Here is a 23,703-nt window from a genome sequence, read left to right as displayed (position 1 = left end):
GGAAGGGGGGCGGCTATCAGCAGGGAAGGGCAGAGGGCAGAGGCCACAGGTGGCGCCCACGCCACGATGTCAGCCTCCCCACGGGAGGGAGAGCCCCCAAAGGAGGTTCCCTTCCCTACACAGAGGGAGCCGCGGGGGTGCTGGAGGGGAGAGGGCCAGGCTGACGTCGCCAGGGCGGGTCTCAGAGTCCCCGAGGCCACAGCCCAGCTCCCAAGCAAGCTCACCCAGCCTCCTGTCCCGGCCACGCCAAGGGCGAGGGCACGGCAGGGAAGGGCCGTCCCAGACAGCAGCAGGACACGGCCAGGAGTCACCCGGGCACTGAGCTCTGGTCACCGAGACGTCGGGTCGGACTCCCGGGAAGCTTCCCTCAAAGGTGGGGTGCGCCCCTCCCCTCCGCCACCTGAAGCTTGGAACTCGCTGCTGTGTCCAGGGCTCCACTGGCTGCTTGGACTAGGCCGACCCGAGGGATGGGAGGGACGGCGGAAGGGACCTGGGTCCCTGGTGGCCTGGGAGCTGATCAGCCACCTCTGGGCTTTTATGTGCGGAGAAGCACCCTTCTCTCTCACAGAATCCACCGTTTCCAGGTCTCTCTTAACCCTGGCTGACACAGCATCCTGAAGCGGGGTCTGCGTCTGGGATGAGATCTGAGCAGAGCCAGGCAGGCCCCTGTCCCCCTGCATTGCCTCTGACTGTCTCCCCTCAACGTCTGTTCCCGCGTGAGGCCTACAGGCAGTCTCTTTGAAAACTTGGGCTGGAAGGGAGGACGCCTGGTTACTGGAGTATCTTGAACCCCTGGTCGGTTCCTTCCTTCCCAGGCCTGGGATGGGGGGGACAGTGAGGGAGGTGGGGACCACGGGGAGGAGAAGCAATGAGTCTGGAGCAGACAGTCTGTCCCTGGAGGGCGGCCCTGGGCGGGCGGGCTCCGGGCCGAGCGTCACCCCTCTGTAGCGTCCCCGAGGAGGGCCAGCTCACCCCTCTCCCGACCCCCGCTCCGGGGCGCGGGCCCCACCCTGCTGTCCACGTAGGCTTCCGTCCAGGTGACGTCGTGGTGGTGGTTGATGACCATGGGGCGGCTGAGCACGTGCAGGTACTCCATCACGTTCTCCTGGGCGTCGGCCAGCGTGGAGATCTGCGTGTAGTAGCCTGGGGGGGGGGTGCGGGCGCGTGGCTGAGGACTGTGGGCCCCCACTCCCCCACTGCCGCCGCCAGCCTGGGCCCCAGGCACCACTCCCCACGAGGTCACCCTCACCCTGCGGGGACAAGAAGGCCTAGCCCTGCCTGGACTTGGGAGAAACCCAAGGGGCCCTCCCAGCTCCAGAGCCGCCCCAGGAGCAGCACGGCCTCCACGGGGGTGCAGCACCTCCCCCCCCCGCCAGCTTCCCATAGGGCTGCCTTCCAGGGGCGCTCCCTCCCGCACACAGCTCTGTCTCCCAGGTCTGTCTCCGAGCACCCTGCCCCTCCTTCCTCTGACTCCCGTCCTCAGTTGTGGGGAGGGGCTGTCCCCTCCTTGCTGCAGCTGAGGTGGTATTTAGAAGAGTGAACACCTCACAAGGCTTTAATCCTGTGAATTATTCAGCAGGTGTCTGCTCTCCCCGCCCACAACACACTCACTCCAGCTCCAGAGGATGGGGCGGCTTTCGTTCCCAGAGTGTCTCTTGTCTCAGACCCTTTCAACATGCTGTTCCCTCGGCCTGAACACCCTTCCCTGCCTTCTGCGTCTGACTCACTCCCACCATTTCTTTATGTCTCACCTGAGACCCCCTTCCTTCAGGAAGTCCTCCCTGACACCCCACATCAAGGAGGACTCACCCCTCACCCAGCACCCAGCCTGGTCTGCGCCCCCACCCCCTGCAGCGCATTTCAGACAGTACCGTCGTGACGCCTCACTTGGGAGTCTCCCCTGCTGGACCGTCCTGTCCACATGGATTCCCAGGGCCGGGAGAGTCTGCCCACCCACCGTGAGCTCAACACACTCTGCTTAGATCAAGGGGCCCAAGTCAGCGGTGCCAGGTGGGCATCTCTCAGGCTCCGGGGGCAACTACGTCTGTCTCATGTGTCCCACGGGGCCTGGGCAACACCGTCCCACTTGTGCTCAGGAGACGTGCCAGGGGCCTGCCTCACCTTTGTTGTTGCATGCGATCCACTTCAAGCGGTCAGCAAAACTCACTTCCCTCCCAATCAGATAGGTGAAGACTCGGACCTGGGGATGAGGACGGTGGGCTCAGCCGGAGTCCAGGCCACGAGGGGCCTGACCATCCCTAAGTCTGGAGTCGGGTCTTGGGGTTCTGCGACCTCACCCCCTCCCATCAGAGAGGACCCGGGCCCAGGTGCAGCGGGGCTCACAGCCCGCACTCCCGAACTCCTGTCTCCACCAGACTCTGCGCTCTCTCCTGGCCCCTTGCACGGGGCCCCTGGGGTCACTGTGATGTAGGAGTGTCAGCTTGGACCTCACGGGCAGAGTGCGTGGATGGGGCAGCCCGGCCTCCGGGCAGGAGGAGAGCCCTCCCTCGGCCCCCGCCCCGCCCTCCCCAGGGGAGGAACCTTGCGGTCTGGCCAATTGTATTTCTCGAACACGGGCTCGTAGTCCTCCACGGCCCCGTCGGTGATCAGCATGATGGCCTGGTTGCACAGGCTTCCTTGCCTGGCGTCTTGGAACTGTGCGGAGAACGGGGGGCACAGTGCGGTGACCCGCCCACCTGCACCCGGCCTCCCACCACCGTGCTCCCGGAGCCGTCAGGCGCAGTACCTGCTTCAGGATCTGGAAGGCTTCACTGAGGGCTTGGTCCACGACCCCCACACCTTTGACCATCAGCTCATCCACCAGTTGTTTGAAGTGCTGCCGTGGGCGAGAAGCGAGAGGAGGGCCAGCTGGTCCGCGGGCCAGGGAACCTGCATCTTCGGTCCTGCTTTCAGGGGCTGTTGGAGCCATTCGCCCAGAAGAGCAGGGGTGCAGGACCCATCCCTCCACGAGCCCCTAAGTTCACGGCTGGCCCCCGCCACTCATGGTCTCCAGGGCCCCCAGGTTCGGCTGAGAGGGTGCGGGTGACCGGCTGCGAGGCTTTCTGTGCCCCTGCAAGGAGACGCCCACTGGTGCCGAGCTCACCCACCTCCCGGTTGTCTCGATCCGCCTGGACCAGGATCCCTTTAAAACAAGGCTCGATGTAGTGGATGTAGTCATTGTACTGCAGAGGGCAGAGGGCAGAGCACACGGGGTCAGTGTGGAAGGTCAGGGCCCAGGGACAAAGCTCACAGCTCACAGGGGTCAGGGGTGGGGTCACCTGGCACCTAGGTAACGCTCTTGGGGGGCCCTATGATTTTGGTAATTTTTTTGAGCAGAGAGAAGGGAGTAGAGGGCACAGCAGGGCCTTAACTCTAAAAATTCTCCCTCAAATCCTGGCCCTGAGCATTTTCCCAGGTGCTGGCTGAGGGCGTCCATCTCCTGGAGCTCAGAGACCAGATGTCCCTGAACCTGCCTCTCCCGTCCTTTTCCATTTGTCCCTGCACTTTGTCACCTGTCTGGGGCGGGTGGGATAGTCCCGAGGGAGAGTTGCTGTGAAAGCAGGACTGGGGTCTGCTGCCCCCCACCCCCAACGTGTCTGAGTTTGGGGAGGGGGAAGAGAGAGGCGCCTCCAGGGGGCATGGGCATGTGGATGGGGCCGAGCTCGAGATCTGCTCAGACGCACCTTCACCTTCCTCAGAGCCCAGACTCAGCGGACAAACTGACTCAGGAAAGTGGATGTGACACATTCCACATTCCATCATTTCAGAATCTTTGGGGACCCCAGGAAGCCCACCCTAGTGGGGCCCAGCCTCAGAGGAGGGAGAGGCGTCCACGGCACGAAGCATCAGCGGCCGCAAGGACAGGCCCTCCTGGTGCAGGAGGAGGAAGGTCTGTCCAGAGTGTTTACCGCGATGATGTTCACGAAGTCATTCTCCCCCAGAGTGTCCAGGATGGTGGAGACCGTGTGCTTGGCGATGGTCAGCCGCAGCCCCTTCATGCTGCCGCTCGTGTCCATCAGGATCACCATGTCCTTGGGGGAGGTGGCCGCCTGGATGTACCTTCAGCAGGAAGGGAGGGACAGCGGACGGTGGGAGAGCCACCGCCAGACCGCCCTGACCCGGTCCCCCACAACCCCGGTTCCGGCTCCGGCCCTGGGGTGCGCGGAGCGCAGGTTGGGGCCCAGTTTTCTCACGTCCCATGGCCACTCAGCAGTTCTGAAGCTGATTCGGGGGCAACTGTCAGGACTGTGCCCATCGAGTGGGCGTGTCAGGTGGGGGAAAGGTCAAGTTCTGACCCTTGTCCTCCTTGTTCCGGGCCAGCCCGGGTCCCAGGGGCTGGCTGCAGGGAGCGAGGGGGTCGGTTACAGATCTGCAGGGAGGGGAGGGCTGGCCGAGGGTGACGTGGGGCCAGCTCAGGGTCTGGAAGTAGCTGGGGCGGGAAGACACGGGAGGAGTCCTGAGTGGAGGCAGCGCTGGGGAGGCGGGGGTGGACGGGTGCAGCCAGCCACACCTCTCCTCTTGCGTCGGGTTAATGCTACACACTTCTGGCCCTTGGGTGGGCGCGGGGCAGGGACTGGAGGACAACCAGGCAAAACGCAAAGGCTGTGAAGAGAGGCCGGCACCGGGGGCCCCGCTGGGAGCGCTTACCAGCCGCGATTCCGACAGTCGAAGGCAATGACTCCGTTCTCGTCTGGCGTCCACTTGATGCCTGGGGAAACAGAGGCTGCTCCAGAGGCCCGGCTGGGGGCGAACACCCAGGACGGCCAGGACCCCCAGGGCAGGGCTGGCTGCGGACGAGGCAGTGCGCGTGGGACCGGCAGATCACAGCCCGCACACGGAGGCAGCGGGCAAGGGGGCAGGCCGGTACACGGAGCGGCACTCATCTCCCAGCTGACCTGCCCAGGTCCCGAGCTGGGCTAATTTCACAGGTGGGACCCCACCCCCTACGTGGCTCCTGGCGCTCCTGGGAGGCTAAACTTCACAGCAAGTGTGGAAGAGGAAGCTTCGGGGGTGTGACTCTGATTTAACATCACTGCCGTCTAGCAGCGCGAGGACAGAGTGGGACAGGGACAGGGCTCCGAGTTCCAGCCGCCAGCCTCCAGTCAGGATTGGCGGTCAGTGCCGCGTCCCTCCTGTTGGCTGCGGGGAGAGGTGATCTGGCTACAGGACCGTGGGCTCCTTGAGGTCATGGGCTCCTGGGACCCGCAGGGTCTGATAGCAGCTGGTGCCACGCAGATGAGGGAGCCACCCACCCGCGGGCGGTGCTGGAGCAGGCTCTGTCCCAGCCATCTGATCCAGAACGCGCCCCCGGCGACGGTAAGACCCTTGTGATTCACAACAGGGTTTCTAGTTGAAAAGACTCTCAGGCGGGTAACAGTGGGTTCAAAACGAGGAGATTAAAAGCAGGGGGCGAGGCTGTATCATGCTGCGTTTGGCAGCGTCATGGAGGCCTGAAGGCTCTTGGCCTCCTGGTCCATGGCCCTAACTTCAGCTGAGATGCAATCTGAGGTGTGGCTGGTCTTGCAAAGGCAGGAGGGGCTGTCAGGGATTGTGCCCCCAGACAAACAAACAGAGCAGAGTCCCAAGGAGAGGTGGGAGCAGTGCCAGCGTGGCAGGAGCTCGAGCAGCGGGGCTGTGACGGGGGCCACTGTCCCACCGCAGCTGGTGTCGGAGGTGGGGGATTTGATCCTTAGAACAGCGCCGAGGAGGAGACGCTGACTGTGAGGTTCCTGGCTCTGGACCAGAACCTGCGCGGGGGCCTTGGTGGTCCTGGGCGGGGTGCCCTCAACGCCAGGCAGGGAGCAGTCAGCCCCCTGGAGGGGACACTCTCCTAAGTCAGGCCCCACAAGCACGTTAGAAACAGGCCCGGCGTGTTTCCCCGGGGCCCGCAGGAGCTGGGAGACAGGACATGAGCATAGCCGTTGTGGAAAAGGACCGAGGGACGGCCTCGAGCACGTGGGCTCGACAGAGCCCCAAAGACAGAGCACCTGAAGCTCGGGCTTCTGATATGGTAACCAAAGAGCCACAGGAGTGAAAGGCGAGCCCTCTGTTCCGCTGATGTGTGTACCTGGTTCCCGAGGACAAAAGCGGGAATACAAATCTGCCCAGAGCAGAACCCCTGCGCTCCCAGGTCCCTGGCACACGGTCCTAGGTTGTTCTTGCAGGAAGCAGACCCCCCAGATGGAGACTGCTAACCACCAGCACCTGGACCCCTGACTGGCTGAAACCAGAAGGTTGATGGTCCTAGAAATTTCACCCTGATGCCAACTAACCTGAGGACTGAGCCCAGGCTGATCGGGCTCCCTGCGGTCCCCTGCCTCTCACTGCCTTGAAAACGCTTTCCTTCCCTGAAGCCCTCGGGGAGCGGACACCCTCTCAACTCCTCTCCCTTGTGCACAAGCTCCCCTTTCAGCAGAAAGCTCTGCTTGCCTCAGAGCCTGTGGGAGCCGCGTTCATCTCTCCGGTCTTGCTGTCCAAGAATCTGGAGAGGGCCTGCAGGCACGAACAAGCAATGCTTGTGCCAAGTGACAGCCAGCACATCTCACTTGTGGGATAAAGACAGGGGCGCGTCAGACGAGGAGGGAGTGGAAGTCAGGGCCCAGGGTGTGAGCGGGGGCTCGAACGTGCTTTTTTGACTGGGAGGAGGGTAAAAATATCACTTAACTGTAACATCGCCTGTTAAACAAGCCTGACAGAACAGCAGGGCTAGTGACTAAGGGACAGACACAGGGGAATACGTTCCAAACCGACAGACGAGAAGAGAAGCAAGGGCGGAGGGGGAGACTTATCGGAAAAGGTTAATCACTAAAAAAGACAAAATAAAAAAAAGGAAAAAGGACATAAAGATACAGGGACAAGTAGAAATTTTAACAATAAGGCAAAGGCACATTCAAATGCGTGAAAACAGCGCATGGAAACGCACCTGGCGTGCCGAGGGTGGGAAGAGACATGGTCAGTTCAGATAAAAGATTAAAAACTACACACTGTGTTCAACGCATACGGCTAGGACAGCGGGGGAGGGCACAGCTCACACCGTGGAGCGCATGCCTGGCGTGCACGAGGTCCTGGGTTCAACCCCCAGCACCTCCTCCAAAAAATAAATAAATACGTAAACCTAATTACCCCCCCCCCCCAAAAGAGCTATGGCCGGAGCAAAACCACACAGAAGACCGGAAGGGACAGGACGGGAAAAATACGTCAGGCAAACCCCAACAAGAGCACACTGGTGTCACTACGAACATCAGACCGAACAGACAGAGTATAAAACGTCACGAGAGCTACCAAGGGCCAAGCAGGCAGAAAATCTGCAGAAATCTGCAGAGAATCTAAACCATACGACTGACAAACTTGACCTGATGACACAAGCAGAATTTTTCTTCCCACAGTTAAAGCACACACATCCTACGGAAGCACACGTGGAATGTTTACAAACTTGCCGACTCACGAGGCTATTAAACTAAATCCCAGCCAGTGTCATGTAATCCGTGCCACATGCACCATGTTCTCCGGCTGCAAAGCAACTGAACTGGAAACTCGTAATTAAAAGGTGAGTACAAGATCCCTATTGTACTTGCAAATTAAGAAAACACACTTTTAAAAAACTCGAAAGATCAAAGAAATCACAGGGGAATTTAAAAGTACTTAGAAGCAAACAATAATGAAAACACTACGATGACACCAAAAAACACAAGCAATAACAGCTGTGTATCAAAGGACACAGCCAACAGTGTCCCTCGGAAGTGGGGGGGGGGTACCCACAACACGCAGAGAGCTCGCACCACGCAATGGCCAACGGCCCAATCCGCAAACGGGCAGGCTGCGTGTCCGCACACAAGCTGAGGGTCCTGGAAGCCCTGAGGTGGCAGGAACCCCCCCAGGGGAAGACGCGGGGGGTGCGGGAGTCGCCCTCAGGCACTAGAAGGGCTGCTGCTCGGAGGAGGGTGGACTCCTTCACCGAGGCTGGTTGTGGGCTTGGACAGCGAGGCAGGAGGTGCTGCCAGTGCGCCCTGGCGGGGCTCTGTGCCGTACAGAGGGAGGCGTGGCACCTCCAGGACCCGCCTGGCTGCTGTCTCAGAGGGCAGGGCGGCTAAGACTTCCCGGCCAGGGTGCTGGAACATGAAGCCAGCTGGCAGTGAGACGTGGCTGAATTATTGTAGAAGTGAAACCAGGCAGAACCCTTGGGAACTGCGGGAGGCGCTTCTGTCTTCTGTTTACTGGACACCAGGGGCCTTCCCCAGGCTCTTAGGTTGGCCGCTGACCTGCGACATCGCCTCCCCTGCTGTTGAACACGTGGGTGAGTTTGCCGCATTTCTCCAGCAAGGATGCGGCCTTCTCAAGCTCCAGAATTGTTTTACCCCCCGTCCATCCTCCACGTCTCACAGGACAAGAGCTCGAGGCAGGGCGCTTCCCGGCTGGTTCCCGGGCGTCTGATGGTTTCTTTGTCCGCTCATCAGCTATTCACTGAAAGTGCTAACTGGCCAGCTGTGAACGGGGTGGAAGTGGGGGCAGAGGCGCTTGTGGACGGGAGGGCCCCCCGCTCTCTGGGTCTACGCGCCAGGGTCCGGCTGCAGTGGCGCCGTGGCCTTATCCCCAGGGAAGGGGCCCAGAGCACCGTGGGGACGCTCCCAGCGTCCTCACCTGGATAGATCCGGAAGAATCCGGTTGCGCTGCCAAAATACTGCCAGGTCAGCGTCGGGTCTCTCTGGAAGTTCTCCACGAAAACGGAGTTCAAAGCTTCAGACATGTAGATCCCGTTCAAGATCTCGGGGTCTAGAGCGAGAGCGCGTAGAAGGAAGCGCGGGGGAAACGGAATCAGGCTCCGCCTACATGAGCCAGTCATCAGCTGCTGACCACACGCACGCGGACACGCGCACGCACGCGCACAGGCACATGTGCACCCACGCGCACGCGGACATGTGCATGCACACACACTGCGTGCACGGCCTGCAGGGAGGCCCGCACAGCCTCCCCTCCTCTGCTGGCCCCTCCGCCCCGGCCGAGTTTCCTCCCAAACCAGCTCGTGCGGACCGGACCGGACCGGACCGGACTGGACGTCTCCCACCACTCCTGCCCCTCGCCCCGGTCCGGCGGTCCGGCGGCACCTTTGTTGTACACGTTGGTGGGCAGCTGCACGCTGCTGAGCGACGTGTTCACCATCAGGTTGCTGAAGTGCGCGTTGGACTCGAGGACGAACTCGGCGCCCAGCTCCACGTACGCTCCGCTCGCGTCCTTCTCGTTGATGAGAACGGAGTTGTAGTAGTTAAACTGCGGGGGGGGAGGACGGGGAGGGGGCGGAGTTGCAGTCAAACTGCGGGGGGGGGGGGACGGGAGGGGGCGGAGTTGCGGTCAAACTGCGGGGTTAGGGGGCGGGCAGAGGAGCAGATGCGGGGCGTCAGACAGGCTGAGCGCGGCCGCACCACTGGAGGGCTCCCCCAAGCATCTGATTCGGAGCAAACGCACTTCCGATAACTGGGGCCACGGTGGAGTCTCCCGGGTTTTGGTGTAAATTGTCTAGATTACACCAAATTGTCTGCTTCCGTCTCCCCAGAGTCTGGCGTGTGTTGAGGCGGCCAGATTCCGGGAGGGGCGCCTCACCAGCACCACCCCCTCCTGCAGGTGGACCCCCAGAACATGGGTCCCTGCAGGCAAGGCTTTCCTCCTGCAGAGGCAGCCTGCAGCCTGGCTTCCGGCCGGCCCCCAAATCCCTTCTCAAAGACTCAAGAGTGTTTCACAATCAGACCATTGTAGGTTCATACAGACCTGCGAGGGTTAAAAGAGCACAGGGCCTCCTGCCCCGCTCCTCCCACAACCTGCACTGGGGCGGCCCTGGCCCTCGGGCGGCTGGGACAGTGGCTATGATGCCCTCCCAGAGCTGTGGAGGCCGGAGGACTCACCACCAGAGACTCGTTGAATTCGTGGTTCAGGTCCGCCTCCTCTGCAGCCTCCACCAGATTCTGAGGGATGGGAACGTGAAGGGGAGCGTGACCGGGGGAGCAACGCCAGGGGCCCCCCACAGCCAGGTCCACTCCTAGGGCTGCCCCCGCGGGAACTGGGAACAGACCCTCAGACCAGAACCCACGCCTGCATGTTCACAGCAGCGGGAGTCACAGGAGCTTTTCAAAAGGTAAATGCGTTTACTGGGGGCAGGAAGCCGGTCTGAAAAGGCTACACACTGTGTGATTCCAACTACACGACGTCCTGGGAAAGGCACAACTTGGGGACGACGGCAGAAAGCTCAGTGGGTGCCCAGGGTCTGTGGGGAGGGAGGGGCGGACAGGTGGAAAACGGGATATTTCAGGGCAGTGAAACTCCACTGTACCATCTAGAGCGGCAGACAGGTGTCTCTGTACCTTTGTCCACCCCAGGCTGTGCATCACCGGGAGTGAACCCAGGGTCAGCTGTGCACGCTGGTGGCTAAGATGCGGTTCATCATTTGTACAAAGGTACCGCCTGGCGGGGGGTCGATGGTGAGGGAGGCTGTGTTCGTGGGATCGGGGGTAATGGGAACTCTCCCTGCTCTCCTCACAGTTTAGCTGTAAGCCTAAAACTGCTTTAAAAAATAGTCTATTAAAATGTGTGTATGTGTATCTGTAGCGATATTCGAGCTGCATATAGTCAGTAGTCAGAGGTGGAAACAGCCCAAATGTCCAACAACAGATAAACAGATAAAATGTGGGCTATCCACACAATGGAATATTATTCAGAAATTAAAAGAAATGAAGCGCTGACAGCTGTGAAAACACAGATGAACCCTGAGAACGTGATGTGAAGTGAGACTCCAGATACAAAAGGTCAAACTGGACGATTCTCTTTACATGAACTCTCCAGAACAGGAGAGTCCGTTGGCAGAAAGAAAGCGGCCTAGTGGTCCCCAGGAGCTGGGGCGTGGGGCTCTCAGTGGGTTCGAGTTTCACGGGGTTTCTGTTTGGGGCGATGAAAAGTGCAGAACCAGACAGGGATGGCAGCCGCACAACGCCGTGAATATACTTAATATCACTGACCTGAACACTTTAAAACGCTTTAAAATGGTAACTTTTCTGTGTATTTACCACAAATTAAAAAAAAAAAAAAAAGGCCAGAGCGTAAGGGAAGAAAGAAAGTTAATGAAACACGGATGGTGGAAAGGCGCCTCACGCTCACGGGCTGGAAGGATATCATTGAAATGTCCATCTACCCAGAGTGGCCTCCACATTCAGTGCAGTCCCTACCCAAGCCCCAAGGTCATTCTTTGCAGAAATAGAAAAAACAGTCCTAACATTTACATGGAACCTCAGAAGACCCTGAATAGTCAAAGCATCTCGGGCAAGAAGAACAGAGCTGGAGGCATCACACTCTGTCACTACGCTGCAGTCATCAAAACGGTTGGTCCTGGCACAAAAACAGACACTTAGACGAACGGAACAGAATACGGAGCCCAGAAATGAACCCCTGCATCTACGGCCAACTGACTCTGAGGGTACTAAGTACACACGATGGTGAGAAAATGCCTCTTCAATAAGCGGTGTTGGGGAAACCGGGTCTCCACCTGCCGACGAATGAGAAGAGACCCTCATCTCCCATCACATGAAAATCAGCTTAAAGTGGACTAACGCCTTCAGTGTGGGACCCAAATCCGTGAAATCACGAGAAGAAAACACAGGGGCAAGTCTTCTCAACACTGGTTTCTCGTTTGGGGAACAAAACACACAGGCCCCAACAGCAAAAACAGCAGTGGGTCTGCATCCAACTAAAAAGCGTCTGCACAGCGAGGGAGCAACAGAGCGACAAGACAGGCCACAGAACGGGAGAGCATGCCTGCGGACCATGTACCTGGCAAGAGAGTAATATCTAAAAGGTACAGGAAACTCCTACAGCTCAATAGCAGAAACCAAATAATCCAATTTTAAAGTGGTCAAGGGTTGCGAACAGACATTTCTGCGAAGCCATACAAATGACCAACAGGTAGAGGGACAGGTGCTCAGCTTCACAGATCGTCAGGCACATGCAAGTCAGAACCACAGTGAGGCCCACCTCTCACCTGTCAGAATGGGCAAGAGAAGAGATGACAAGTGCTGGCGAGGGTGTGGAGAACAGGGAGCCCCCGGGCACCATTGGTGGGAACGTGAATTGGTGCAGCCACTATGGAAAACAGTCTGGGGGCTCCTCAAAAATTAAGACCAGAACTGCCATATGACCCAGCAATGCCACTCTGGGGTGTACATCCAAAGGACGTTAAACAGGATCTCAAAGAGACACCCGCACCCCATGTTCCTCGACGCGTTACTCACAACAGCTGAGGTGTGGAAACGGCTTAAGTGTTCGCGGACAGTTGACTGAATAAAGAAAATGTGCAAAATGTATGATGGAATATTATTCAGCCTTAAAAAAGGAATTGCTTCTTTGCAACAACCCAGATGAAACTGGAAAACATTATGCAGGTGAAACCAGCCTGATGCAGGAAGACAAATGTTGCAGAACGTCACTCACACGTGGAATCCAGTCAGACCACAGCAACTCACAGGAGGATGGAGGTTGCGGGGGCGGGGTGGGAAGCGGGGAGGGACTGGTCTGGGGAACAGCTTCAGTTACGCAGATGAAGAAATTGTGGAGAACTGACGCACAGCCTGCGACCGAGGTGACAGTGTTGCACGGCGTACTCGACCTTTGCTAAGGGGTGTGCTCCCCACTCCTCTGGCACAAAAAGAAAGCAAGCCTGGGGGGCGGTGGAAGGAGGGGAAATAGTCACTGTGAGGTGATGGACGCAGAGACTGGCTGGGCTGGGTGCGTATTGCACAATGTACACGAATGTCGGATGATCAGGTTTTACCCCTTAAATACACGCAACTTTTGATTGTCAGTTATACCTCAGTAAACCTGGGGGTGGCGGGACAAAGGAGACCAAGCTCCCCTCTCAGCTTTGTCGGGGGAACCACTCCACCCTCCGGGGCTCTGTTTATCCACCTGTGAACTGGGTAGAACAACCCGGGCCTCCCTACCCCACCCCCAACTCTGAGGATATGATGGAGAAGTTCCACTTGGCAAAGATTAGTTTGGCACCGCTTTGTGAGAAATTTCCCCACGGGCCCCCCACAGACAGGCCTGGGGCTATGGGCCGTGGGCCCCAGCAGGGAGCTGGGGTTCATGCTGGGGGAGGGACTGCAGAACAAAGGCCCACTTGGTTGGTTTTCCACGTTGAGCCCACAGGAAGGACATGGCCCCCCGGGGCCCAGAGCCCTGGCCTCTGGAGGTGTCCCAAGACTGCTTGTGCTCTGGCCCCAGGAGGGCCAGCCCTGAAGGGGTGCGTCCCGGTGCCCCAGTGTCTGCGCTCTGCCCAGAGCGGCAGATGGAAGGGGGCAGGCATCCCCGCTGGGCAGAGCTCTGTGTGGGTCAGCATCCCCCTGCTGTGGGCAACCCTCAGGTATCTCCTCACTGGTTCCTGATGCTAAGAGCCCCTGCCCTAAGCCTGGAGAACAAAGGCTGCAAATTGTAACTGGTGGAAAAGAAAGCCCCAGCACCCATGACACTGGGTTCCTCCCAGACGCCGAGTTTTATTGGGAGAGACAGGCAGGCTCACTGGCCCTCAGTGCTGCCCCGGCCTCCCCTGCACCTCCCCCATCCCTGCCCCACCTCCTCTCTTCTGGTTCTCCTGGCCCCCCAAAAGGACAGCGCTGGTCTGGGGTGGCCGGATTCCTGTCTGGGTGGAGACAGGGACCTGCCTCTCCAGCCACACTGTACCTGCTGGCTTACACCAGCAAGGACCCCCAGGTGTCAGGGCGGGCACCTCATACCAGGGAATCCCGTCCCTCCCAGGCCACGCCAGGGGGATGTGCAGTGACGAAATCCCCTGGGCTGGGCCACCATCACTGCAGCACCTGGGTGCCTTGAAGGACCAGTCCATGTGGCAGGAGGGGAGGGGGTGTTGAGGAGGAGGGGGAGGGGTGGAGGAGGAGGGAGGGGGGAGGGAGGCCTGCTCTCACCCTGCTGCCTGCCTGCCACCCGTCCGCCCGCCACCCACTCAGCGGTGACTCCAGAGTCCTCTTCCACCCGCTCTGCCCCATCCCTGAACCTGAGGTCATGATGCAGAGTCCTTAACACTGTGGGTCACACCTACAGCCCCCGACGTTGCTCCCCAAGGCAGGGCGCGCGCTCCAGCCCTCCCCTCTCTCCCCCTGCCCCAGCACCTCTTCTTTACAGGGTCTGAGGCTCAGGGATGACCGGGCAGGGGAGCGTGGTGTGGGGGGAGGGTTCAGGGAGCATGCCCAGGCCTCTGGGGCGAGGACCCCAGCGCACAGCCTGAGCACCTTGACGGCCTCCACCTTCCTGCGGAGCATGGTCTCCATGTCCTCCGAGAACTTCCTCACCAGCTCCAAGCCATCCACCTCCTTGATCTTCAGACTGGGCTCCACGTCCTTGTATTTCTGTTCAGGGGACATGACGCACCTGTCGTCCCGGGACTCGGGCCCTGTGCGGGTGCCTCCCTCCCTCCCCACACGACCCCCCAGACAACAGGAGATGCCGCTCGTCAGCTCATCAGATGTCCTCTGGTTCACAGCCTTCAGAGGGCGGGCGCTGAGGCCAGAGATGTCGTGAATTCCACCGAGGTCACACTGCCAACGCCCAGGGCCTGGGGCTCCATGTGCTGCCCCCCACCCCGCCCCTGGGGCCGCTCTCAGGGGCCGTGAAGCTTGAGCTTGTCTCTCCCTGACTCCTGTGGCATCTGTGCCCCTCACATTCTCAGAGGGGCAGGTGTGGACACTTTCCCACCTCGGCTGGGGGGCTGGGGCAGGTGCCCTCTGGGGCCACAGAGGCGCTCTCTCACCACGAGCCCTGAGTGCCATCTGGCCGTGAGTGACCCGGTTCCCAAAACTATAAGATGCACCATGCGTACGGCTTTTACCCGCCAAAGCCACATAATTGTGGCCCCAGCCCCCTCCTGGATCGGAGGGCGCAAAGAAGAAAGTTGGAGCAGGTGTGGGAGGGGGGCAGGCGGGGCTGGCATGGCCACCACGGCCCCGGGGCCAAGACAGCGGGCACCCAGCCTGGGGAGGGGACCAGCATGGCTAGAAAAGCCTGAGGCTCTCTTCCAGGTGCAGTTAGAACACGGCGCCAGCAGCCGTGCAGGGAATCAGACGGGGAAAAGGGCTCTGGACCCGGAGGGCAGTGAGGGGACAGCAGAGCCATCCTCAGTGCTGGCCTGGGAGCCATAATGTCAGGGGGCCGGGAGGTGGCTGTAACTGGAGGGAGGACAGGGGATTGTCAGTCTGTGCACAGAGCAGTTCATTAATAAGGGGGCAGAGCCCAGCTTCCGGCCCAGGGGCGAGGCGGGGCCTCGGTGGTTCTCCAGCGCCTGGGGGCTCCCGCTTCCAGTATCAGGCCTGTGTGGGGTCTGCCCCCCCGCCCCGCTCCCCTTTATTCTCCCCCCACCCCCCACAGTCTCTTGCCCTCTAATTGCATCTTGGCGTCGGCTTCCCAGCACCTGAGCTGAGGCTGCTCTCGGTCGCCCCAGGACCGTGCCGCCCCCACCGACGTGCTCTGTGCTGGGCCTCAGTTCCCTGTCTGAAACGGGGACTGGACTGGGCAATCCCCGAGAGCCCCCACAGCAGGCACACGCCGCCCAACAGAGCCCCTGGCCGACGGCCCCACCGCCCCAGAAGGCACTGACCTTCTGCAGCAGAAGAGAGCCCGAGTATTTGGTGACAGTGTCATACAGGTCCGCACCGAAGGTGTCTGCCCACAGCTTCACTCTGCCGGACAGACGGTGGGAGTACACGTGTGCACACATGCACACACACATGCATGTAGGAAGCAAGTGTCTCCCCGCAGAGTGCACCCACTGATGCGCACACACACACACACACGCAGACATACAACACAGACACACACATATACACGGACGCCGTGCACATGTGCACACACACAATCTCACACACACTGACGTACACCCAGGAAACACACAAGCAGCTACCGTCCCTCCCAGGCAGGGTGGGACCCAGAGGGCGGGCACAGCTGCAGCAGCTTGACGACCAGTCCCCCCCCCGTGGCCCTGTGCAGGGTCACCGTGGGCCGAGGACTCCCTGCAGGAGCGCGAGGCAAGGGGGCAGAGGGGACGGCTCTGAGCCGGGTCTGCGAGGCCAGGGAGGGCAGGTGGGCAGGTGGGCAGCTGTGCAGAGAGACCCGTCCCCAGAAGTGCGAGACCCCGCCCTCTTGGGGGTGCGCAGGCCCCTGTCTGAACCTCTCCAGATGGAGCAAAAGGAGCTTGACCCCAGCATCCGCTCACCCCTCACCCAGTGATTACGGAAGGCCTACTGTGTGCCAGGACTGAGCAGACTGGAGCCCTGGATTTCGGTGCAGAGGTTTGGAAGAGAATGCTGGGTGGAGTCCCGAAGAGCACAGAGGAGTCAGACTGTAACAGGGAAGAACCAGTCCCACTGCATTGGGTGTTTCTTGTACTTTAACCTTTGTATCTATTTCTTTTGCTACAAGTTAAGAATGCTGCTTATGGCCCGAAATAGACAGGAGGGCCCATTCTCCAGGCTCTGGCCTTTATGAGTGTAACACTTCTCCATTCACATAGAGATCAAGAAATTGCAGAACAGAGAATGACACTTGTCTTGCTGGAGGTTTATGGGAACGCCATGGCCTGACCTACTTGGACAGCTGCAAGAACACAGGATTCCAACACCAAGAAGTTTGCACCAACCAACCACACCCCTCCCCTTTTTTAGTATAAAAGGAGCCTGAATTCTAACTCTGGGAAGATGGTTCTCTGGGTCACTAGTCCACCATCTTCTCGAACTGCTGGCTTTCCCAATAAAGTTGCTAGTCCTTGCCCCAACACCTCATCTCCCGATTTACTGGCCTGTCATGCGGTGAGCAGTGTGAGCTTGGGCTCGGTGACAAAATGACTTCTGGGTCTCGAGCTTGGGTGGTTGGGCTGATGGTGGTGTTACTGAATAAAATTAAGAATATCAAGACGACCAGAGGAACAGGTTGGGGAGGGTGGAATTTGATGTGTGCAGCTTGGGAGATGTAAGGTGAGGTCCCCGCCACAGGGCTGCCAGGTGCCATTGGGCAGGTTGCAAACTGCCCAACACTAGAAGGCACCAGTCACATTGCGTCTTGAGAGACACACACGTGAATCTAAAATCTCCCGTGATGTTCGGGAAGAGCTGTCCGTGGCAATGGCGTGTGGGTCTAGCAGGGAGAGGCACCGCTACGTGGGTGGGAGCTGAAATTCTGAGGGCAGGTGGGCCCACAGGGAGGGTGTTTTGCACGAGGTCTGTGAATGGACGGCAAACCCCAGGGACACTAGCCATCCCGGGGCAGACAGAGGGAACGGGGCATCTGGGGAAGACAGGGTTAACGTAGGCGCCATGCAGACCGGGGAGAGAATTGCGATTCAGAGTAGGGAGAGGCTGATGCCCAGAACAGGAGTGCCGGGGAGGCACACAGCCAGGGATGTGTGCCAGGTTGGGCCAGGAGCTCTCTGGGGACTCGACGGGAACAGATCTGGAGGGCAGGAGATGCTGGGTAGGCGGTGGAGGCTGAGCGCTGAGAGGGAGGGGAAGGCGTGGGGAGATGCAGGTCTGGGAGGAGGACTGGGAAGGATTCAGCAGGAGGGCTGGTCAGGGGCCCGGCGGGGGCCTGGTCCAAGGCTGTGGGCACGTGGGCCTCCACCGGGGCCGACGCTCGGGGCCCCTGTGCAGCTGGTCCCCTCTGCGCAGACCTGGCCTCCGGCCATCTTCACGCTCTGGGAGCTCGCCTCCTACTATTAGTTGGTGTGTGCTCGGGTGAAGGTGACTCTCAACACCTCCCTCCATGACAGTGTTCACGCTGGCAGTCGGTGTGGAGGGGAGGCACTGGCCAGGCCAACTCGAGTTCAGTCCAGTGCTGCCATGTACTGGGGCGGCCACCTGACCTCTCTGGGCTGGTTTCCCACCTCACTGTGTGGCTGCGCGGTCACCAGCGCAGCCCCAGCAGCGCCAGGCATGTAAAAAGCAGGGGTGGGACCACTTGATGGAGAGAAGCCACTCAAACCTCATGCTCGGCACAGCTCCTCACAGACCCCTGGCGTCTGGGGGGCTCAGGGTCCCCCTCCTGTTAAGGCGCAAGGTGACAGAGGCCTGACTCCCCTGCCTGGCTCAGGCGTGCTGAGCAGGGAGCCCCTCTGGCCCAGGGTGCTCTGCCCTGACACAGACCGCAGATTTCCTTAGTGGAACCACCAGAGAGGCACACAGTCATTTAAATTTATACTGAAGTGTGAATGACTGATAGCAGGCAGGAAGTAGGGCTGGGGCCTGGAAGGGGAGCGGAGACACCCCCCAGCGCAGCTCCATCTGCTCCTGGGTGCAGGAGCCGTTGGTTGGTTTAGAACCGTTCTACCCTTTCAGAATCTCAGACGGGAACTTCCTACCAAATTCTTGGGGGAGCCGCAGTGGTCCCTTGGAGCCAGCACAGTTCCCACTCCAGCCGCCTACTCACCCCGCGGGTGCTGGGGCCCATGCCCACCCTGTCCCGGGAGTGTGGCCCATGATTGGTTCTGAGGCCATCAGGTGTCTGGGAGGGGCGGGTGGGGCTCCGAAAGGGCAGAGATTTGGGGAAGAGAAGAGGCTGGTGAAGAAAAGGTCTCACAGCAAGTAAGGGTGAGCGGGCAGGAAAGCCCCAGGGCAGGCTGGGGGCAGGGGAGGCAGAAGACTGGGGCGGGGGAGGAGAGGGGCTAGTGGGCAGGGCTGCCCTTGAAGCTTACGTTTCCAGAGGAATCTGGGCCTGGCCCCGCGTCGGGGGCAGGGACACGCTGCACAGGAGGAACAGGAGGACCGCTGTCTTCTGCAGGGAGGCCCAGGCCACTGGCCACTGGCGGGAGGACGTCCTGCTGGGGGGCTGGGGGCTGGGGTCCAGGTGGACGCTGGGGGGTTCAGGCATGCTGCCCCAGCTGGGGTCGGGCCGGGGGGAGGAAGGCGCAGCCTCAGTCCAGGAGCTCCGTCCACCCAGACCCTTGGCACGTCCCCAGGCCTTCTGCCTCCCGGGTCCTGGCAAGCCTGGGGTCCTCGGCTTCCAGTGGGTCCTGGCAGCAACACCTGGTGGGGCGGGGCTTTGCTCTCAGCCCTGCAGAGAGGTCGCCCCACCTGAGCAGCAGGCTTCCAGGAGAGGGGCTGATGGGGAAGTTGTGACAAAATGAGCCGGTTAATCCACTGGCCTCTTCTCTAATCCCCGCCTGACGGCAGGAGGAGGGGCAGGCGACCTCAGCGGGATTACCCTGATTTCAGAAGGCAGGGCTGGCTCGCTCCGCTAGGGTCACAGCACACCCCCCTGCTTTAAAGGGGCAGACCTGCCCCTGGAGAGCACCCTTCCAGGCCCAAGTGGAGGACAGCAAAGTGACCCCGGCCCCGGATGCAGGCCCAGTGCCCTGCTTACCACGAGCGGGCACACACCCTCCCTTAAACCTCAAGAGCGATCCTGGGGACCAAGGTCGTCATCCCAGATTGCACGGGGAGGCTAGGGGATGGGTGGGGCGGGAGGGCTCTGCCCTGGCTCCTGTGTCCAGGCTGCTGCCTTTGGCCAGGTCAGAGGTAACGCCTACACCTGTGGCCCCCACGTCCCCACATCTCACCTGCTCCGGTTCTAGGCTGGAAACCCACTTTCTGGGAAGTTGGTGAGGGTCCAGGCACCCCCCCCCACCCCTGCACAGAATGTGTCCCTAATACGCATGAAAGGAAGGCAGTTCCACCAGTGCTGGTTGAGGCCCTGGCCTCTCTCCATTTCAGCTTCTCCTCTAGCTTCCCCCTAGCCAGGCGACGTCGGAGGTGCTGTGGGCATTCGGGGGTCCAGCTAGGAGGAAGTCGAGTGGGCAGACACTGAGTTTGGCCTGTGCAGCCCACAGTCCCTTCCGAGCCCGGTGCAGGACACCTCCTGGGAACGCTGACTCTGCAGCGACGCGGGCCCTGCACCAGGACCCCCAGGAGCAGCATGGCCGTCCCACAGCGCCCCCGCTGGCAGTGTGCAGGAAGAGAGGGCAGAACAACAAAATAACCCATGAACAATCAATAATCATCCTCAGCAAAATATTGGCAAACAGAATCCAGAAACACATAGAAAAGACCAGACACCACGATTCATCCCAGGATGGAAGGATGGTTCAACATATGCAAATCAACTGACGAGATCCACCACATCCATGAAAGGCAGGACAAAAATCGCATGATCGCCTCGATAAATGCAGAAAAACAATGCATAATCAGAATAGGAAAGAGTTGCATTTGAGCCAAGCTGAGGACCAGCCCGGAAGCCCGCTCCGCACGTTGCCCTGCCGTTGTGTATCTTGTCAGAATAAAGAACACTAAACAAGCCAGGGAGACATTTCTTCAGGTTGAAAGGGAAAAACAAAGAAGAACAGCTCAGCACACACACCGTGAGTCAGCGTGGCCTCGGCACCTGGGACGGGGGTTCTCGTCAAAGGAGGACCGGCGCTGCGTCCTGTGAAGGCAGGCATTTAATCTCTGTTTTTAACACAGACACTCTTTACTTCTGGTACCGACCTTTTTTTTTTTTTTTAATAATTAAAGCAGACGCACAGTGTATGTCTGAGGGGCTGCTTTAGCCAGAGTCGAATCCGGGTTGACTCTTGCATAAGCCAGAATGGCTTCCCTATAACTCAGCAGGTGAACATCGTTATCACCAGCCTGGGGAGGATTCTTCCAAACGTCAGACGAAGCTGCCGGCAGGGGGCGTGGTTCTCGCCTGGCCGGGCCGGACAGCAATCCTGCTAGGAAGCAGCCGATGTTGAATGTCCATAATTATAAACAAGCCACACGCTGTCGTCCCTCCCGACGGGATTGCACAGGACAGAATCTGATCAAAAGTCTCATGTCTGTGGGGCCAGACTGGTGGCAGTACCATGTGAGGCCACAGTCCACGCCTTCTTGTGTCCTGGTGCCTCTGGTTCTGACAGAACCTGCTGGTTCCAGCCAAACAGCCCGCCGGGCTGCCACCGACACAGAAGTGCCTGGAGAAGCAGGTGTTCAGTGACGGAACGCCTGTGCGTGTCCAGCGGGGAGTCCCTGTCGCGGGTCAAGGGTCTGCCCCGCGGCAGAGACCTCTACGGGCCCCTGTGCTCTTCCAGGGGATGCCGGGTTCTGATGAATTCTGCATCTTTTTTGGGATTAAGAATCACACCAAATTTATAAAAGGACCACAGAGGCGTGCTGGTCAATTAATAAACAGAAAGAACGTGTGATTTTTCTAGGTTTTGTGATTCTGAGGGTATTCATCAACTTCTTGAAATTTGTCATTGGAGTGACTCTTCAGTTCTAAATAAACGTTCACTTTTATTCTGACCTCTGGACTCGTCCGCATTCTGCCTGTCACGGAAGACCACTCCCACTCCACGGGAGCCCCCGACCCCAGGGCCGGCCCCTCCACGGTCGAGGGCCTGCTCACCGCCGCCGCCGCCAACTCGGATGTGCAGGGCCTGGTTGCAGCCAGAAAGCTCTGTCCACGTCTCACTGCTCATTTCACAGACACGGTGGCGGCCTGGGCGCCCCAGCCTCTCAGACCCGCTTGGGAAGCCCTCAAAGTCCTCGCAGAGAAACACGCTGGTCTCAGGGTGGCGGGTGAGGGCGAGGTGCTGCCCCAGCCGCGCAGGGACAGACACCTCACCAGCGGCTCGAAAACGCGTCTCACTAGTACGCGTGGCCACTTGCCAACCCCAGCGCGTCAGCCCTGACCCTGGCAGCGCCCTGTGAGCCCCCAGGGATGGTGGGGGGGTGCAGGGCTGCAGGGGAGGCAGAGGGCTTCAGCGCTGACTCCTTCAGAAGAAGGGTCTCGTAGCAGGAGTGAGTGAAGGGAGGGACCAGAACGAAAGTGCAGGGGATCATCACGCGGGGAGCCCGGGGCTCAGCCCCCAGCGGTCAGCCAGGAAGGCACCTCGCTCACTCCTGGAGGGAGGCAGCTTACGTGCGGCTCTGTTCTTAAGGACCAGGAGGGAGAGAGTGTTCCAGCTTTCCCTCGGTCAGTCTCTTATTTCAGTCGGGACCTGGGAGAGCGGGTGGGGTGTAATTTGAGTCCAAAGACCAGCAGGCTGGAGGCCCAGGAGAGCCCCAGTGTTTCAGTTCAAGTCTGAAGGAAGGAAAAGTGATGCCCCAGCTGGAAGGCTGTCTGGCAGGAGTTCCCTCCCACTCAGAGGAGGCATCAGGCTTTGTGCCCCTGAGGCCCTCAACTGATGGGACGAGGCCCACCCACAGAGGAGCGCAATCTGCTGTGCTCAGGTCTGACCATTTAAATCTTAATCTCATCCAGAGACAGAAATGATGTTTGACCAAACATCTGGGCTGTCAGGCCGATACATGGACTTGACCATCACACCCCTCCAGACTCCAGCAGTAACCGCCTCCCTCCCGCGACTGGGAAGCAGGGTACAGCTCAGCTGCTCCTCAGCGCAGGGTTACTGTTTCCTCTACATCCATACTTTCAAAAAGAAACTTTCTGCCACTTATCCTGTTATGAGTGAGCGTCCCACCTACTTCCTGCAGGGCCTCCAACAGCTGGTCTCCCAATTCTGCACCTGCCCCCTTCAGTCTAATCTTAACACAGCAACTGAGGGTCCTTTCACAATGCAAGTCAGACCACGTCACTCTGCTCGGAAACCCCAGTGGCTGGCCACTCTCTTGCTGAGAGTAAAAGCCAAAGTTTCCAGCCCAGCCCGGGCCCATCACCCCATCACCCCATCACGAGGGGCTCGTCTGCCTCCCTGCCCCCTCCTACCAGCTGCCCTCACTCCCGGGCCCACAGCGCTCCACCTGGGGGCCCGCCCGCCTGCTGTCCCGTCCGTGCTCGGCTTTCCCGCCTGCCAGTGTGGCTGGCTCCCCCATTGATGTCAGGGTCTGTCTGCCGGAAGGCGTGGCACATGTGAACAGACTTGGGAAAAGTTTAATAAAGGGGCTACTTACAGAAGCGTGGGAGGGCCCTGGGGAAACCGCAGGCACTGCAGTCTCTGGGCCAGAAACGGCGGAACCAAGTCCCGGGCCCGAGAGCCTGGACGGAGCGTCTGTCCCACAGGCACAGGGCCCGGGATGCAACCAGCTGGTGGTGACCCACCCGGAGTCGCTGCAGAAGCCCACACCCTGCTCCCTGTCCTGCCCCCGCGGGCTCCTGCTGCTGCTCCCCTGCCCCCCCGCCCCCCCCTCCCCCCCGTTAGAGCCACTGAGCTGGAGAGAAGGAACCCCTGCTCCCAGCCCAGCAGCCCACCTCCTGGGCAGGGGAAGATGCACACGCCCCTCGCTCTGCAAAGCTGGGAGACCGCCCACAGGCCCTCTGGCTCTCTGCTCCAGCAACTGGAAGGACTGACAGGTGGAAGGAATCCCGGCTCCAGGCTGAATTCTACAACAAGGTAGAAGGCAGGCTCTGTCCCTGCTGGCTTCTGACGACCTCCCCCACCTGCCCCAGGGCACAGCAAGGAACGGAGGAGGCAATGCAGGGCGGGTCCGCGGGGCAGGTCCTGCAAAAGGTTAGGCGACCCCATCAGGGATGTCACGACGTGCTCTTCAGCAATTGAATCCTTTCTTCCAAAGAAGCTTTTGCAGAAGTCAAAGAAAGCTATTCCAGTGGCCACCCCATCCTCACAGCGTTGTGACAACTCTTTCTCACCAGCTCGGTCCAGTCCATCAGCAAAACCTGCCTACTCTGCCTTAGGAGAACCTCCAGAACCGCCCGCCCCAAGCTCCCAGCCCA

The 23,703-nt window shown here is 59.8% G+C and overlaps 1 protein-coding gene across 1 annotated transcript in view; it reads right to left on the bottom strand.

The window, feature by feature from the left end:
• CACNA2D4 (calcium voltage-gated channel auxiliary subunit alpha2delta 4) overlaps nt 1–23,703 on the bottom strand; it is a 96,330-nt gene that overhangs the window by 59,846 nt on the left and 12,781 nt on the right. The window contains exons 7-23 of the mRNA XM_064478788.1: nt 22,923–23,055; nt 22,738–22,860; nt 21,313–21,713; nt 20,872–20,980; nt 18,725–18,910; nt 15,641–15,722; nt 14,280–14,396; nt 9,894–9,953; nt 9,102–9,264; nt 8,638–8,769; nt 4,648–4,708; nt 3,909–4,059; nt 3,108–3,182; nt 2,747–2,836; nt 2,542–2,655; nt 2,122–2,200; nt 1,010–1,143 (exon numbers count right to left, since the gene is read on the bottom strand). Of these exons, the coding sequence (XP_064334858.1) occupies nt 1,010–1,143; nt 2,122–2,200; nt 2,542–2,655; nt 2,747–2,836; nt 3,108–3,182; nt 3,909–4,059; nt 4,648–4,708; nt 8,638–8,769; nt 9,102–9,264; nt 9,894–9,953; nt 14,280–14,396; nt 15,641–15,722; nt 18,725–18,910; nt 20,872–20,980; nt 21,313–21,713; nt 22,738–22,860; nt 22,923–23,055 (2,210 nt within the window). The remainder of the gene's footprint in view (nt 1–1,009; nt 1,144–2,121; nt 2,201–2,541; nt 2,656–2,746; nt 2,837–3,107; nt 3,183–3,908; nt 4,060–4,647; nt 4,709–8,637; nt 8,770–9,101; nt 9,265–9,893; nt 9,954–14,279; nt 14,397–15,640; nt 15,723–18,724; nt 18,911–20,871; nt 20,981–21,312; nt 21,714–22,737; nt 22,861–22,922; nt 23,056–23,703) is intronic.

The sequence above is a fragment of the Camelus dromedarius genome, chromosome 25 (assembly GCF_036321535.1).
Source record: "Camelus dromedarius isolate mCamDro1 chromosome 25, mCamDro1.pat, whole genome shotgun sequence".
Taxonomy (NCBI): Eukaryota; Metazoa; Chordata; class Mammalia; order Artiodactyla; family Camelidae; genus Camelus; species Camelus dromedarius.
The sequence above is the reverse complement of the archived record's forward strand: the minus strand, read 5'-3'. Positions and strand labels throughout refer to the sequence as shown.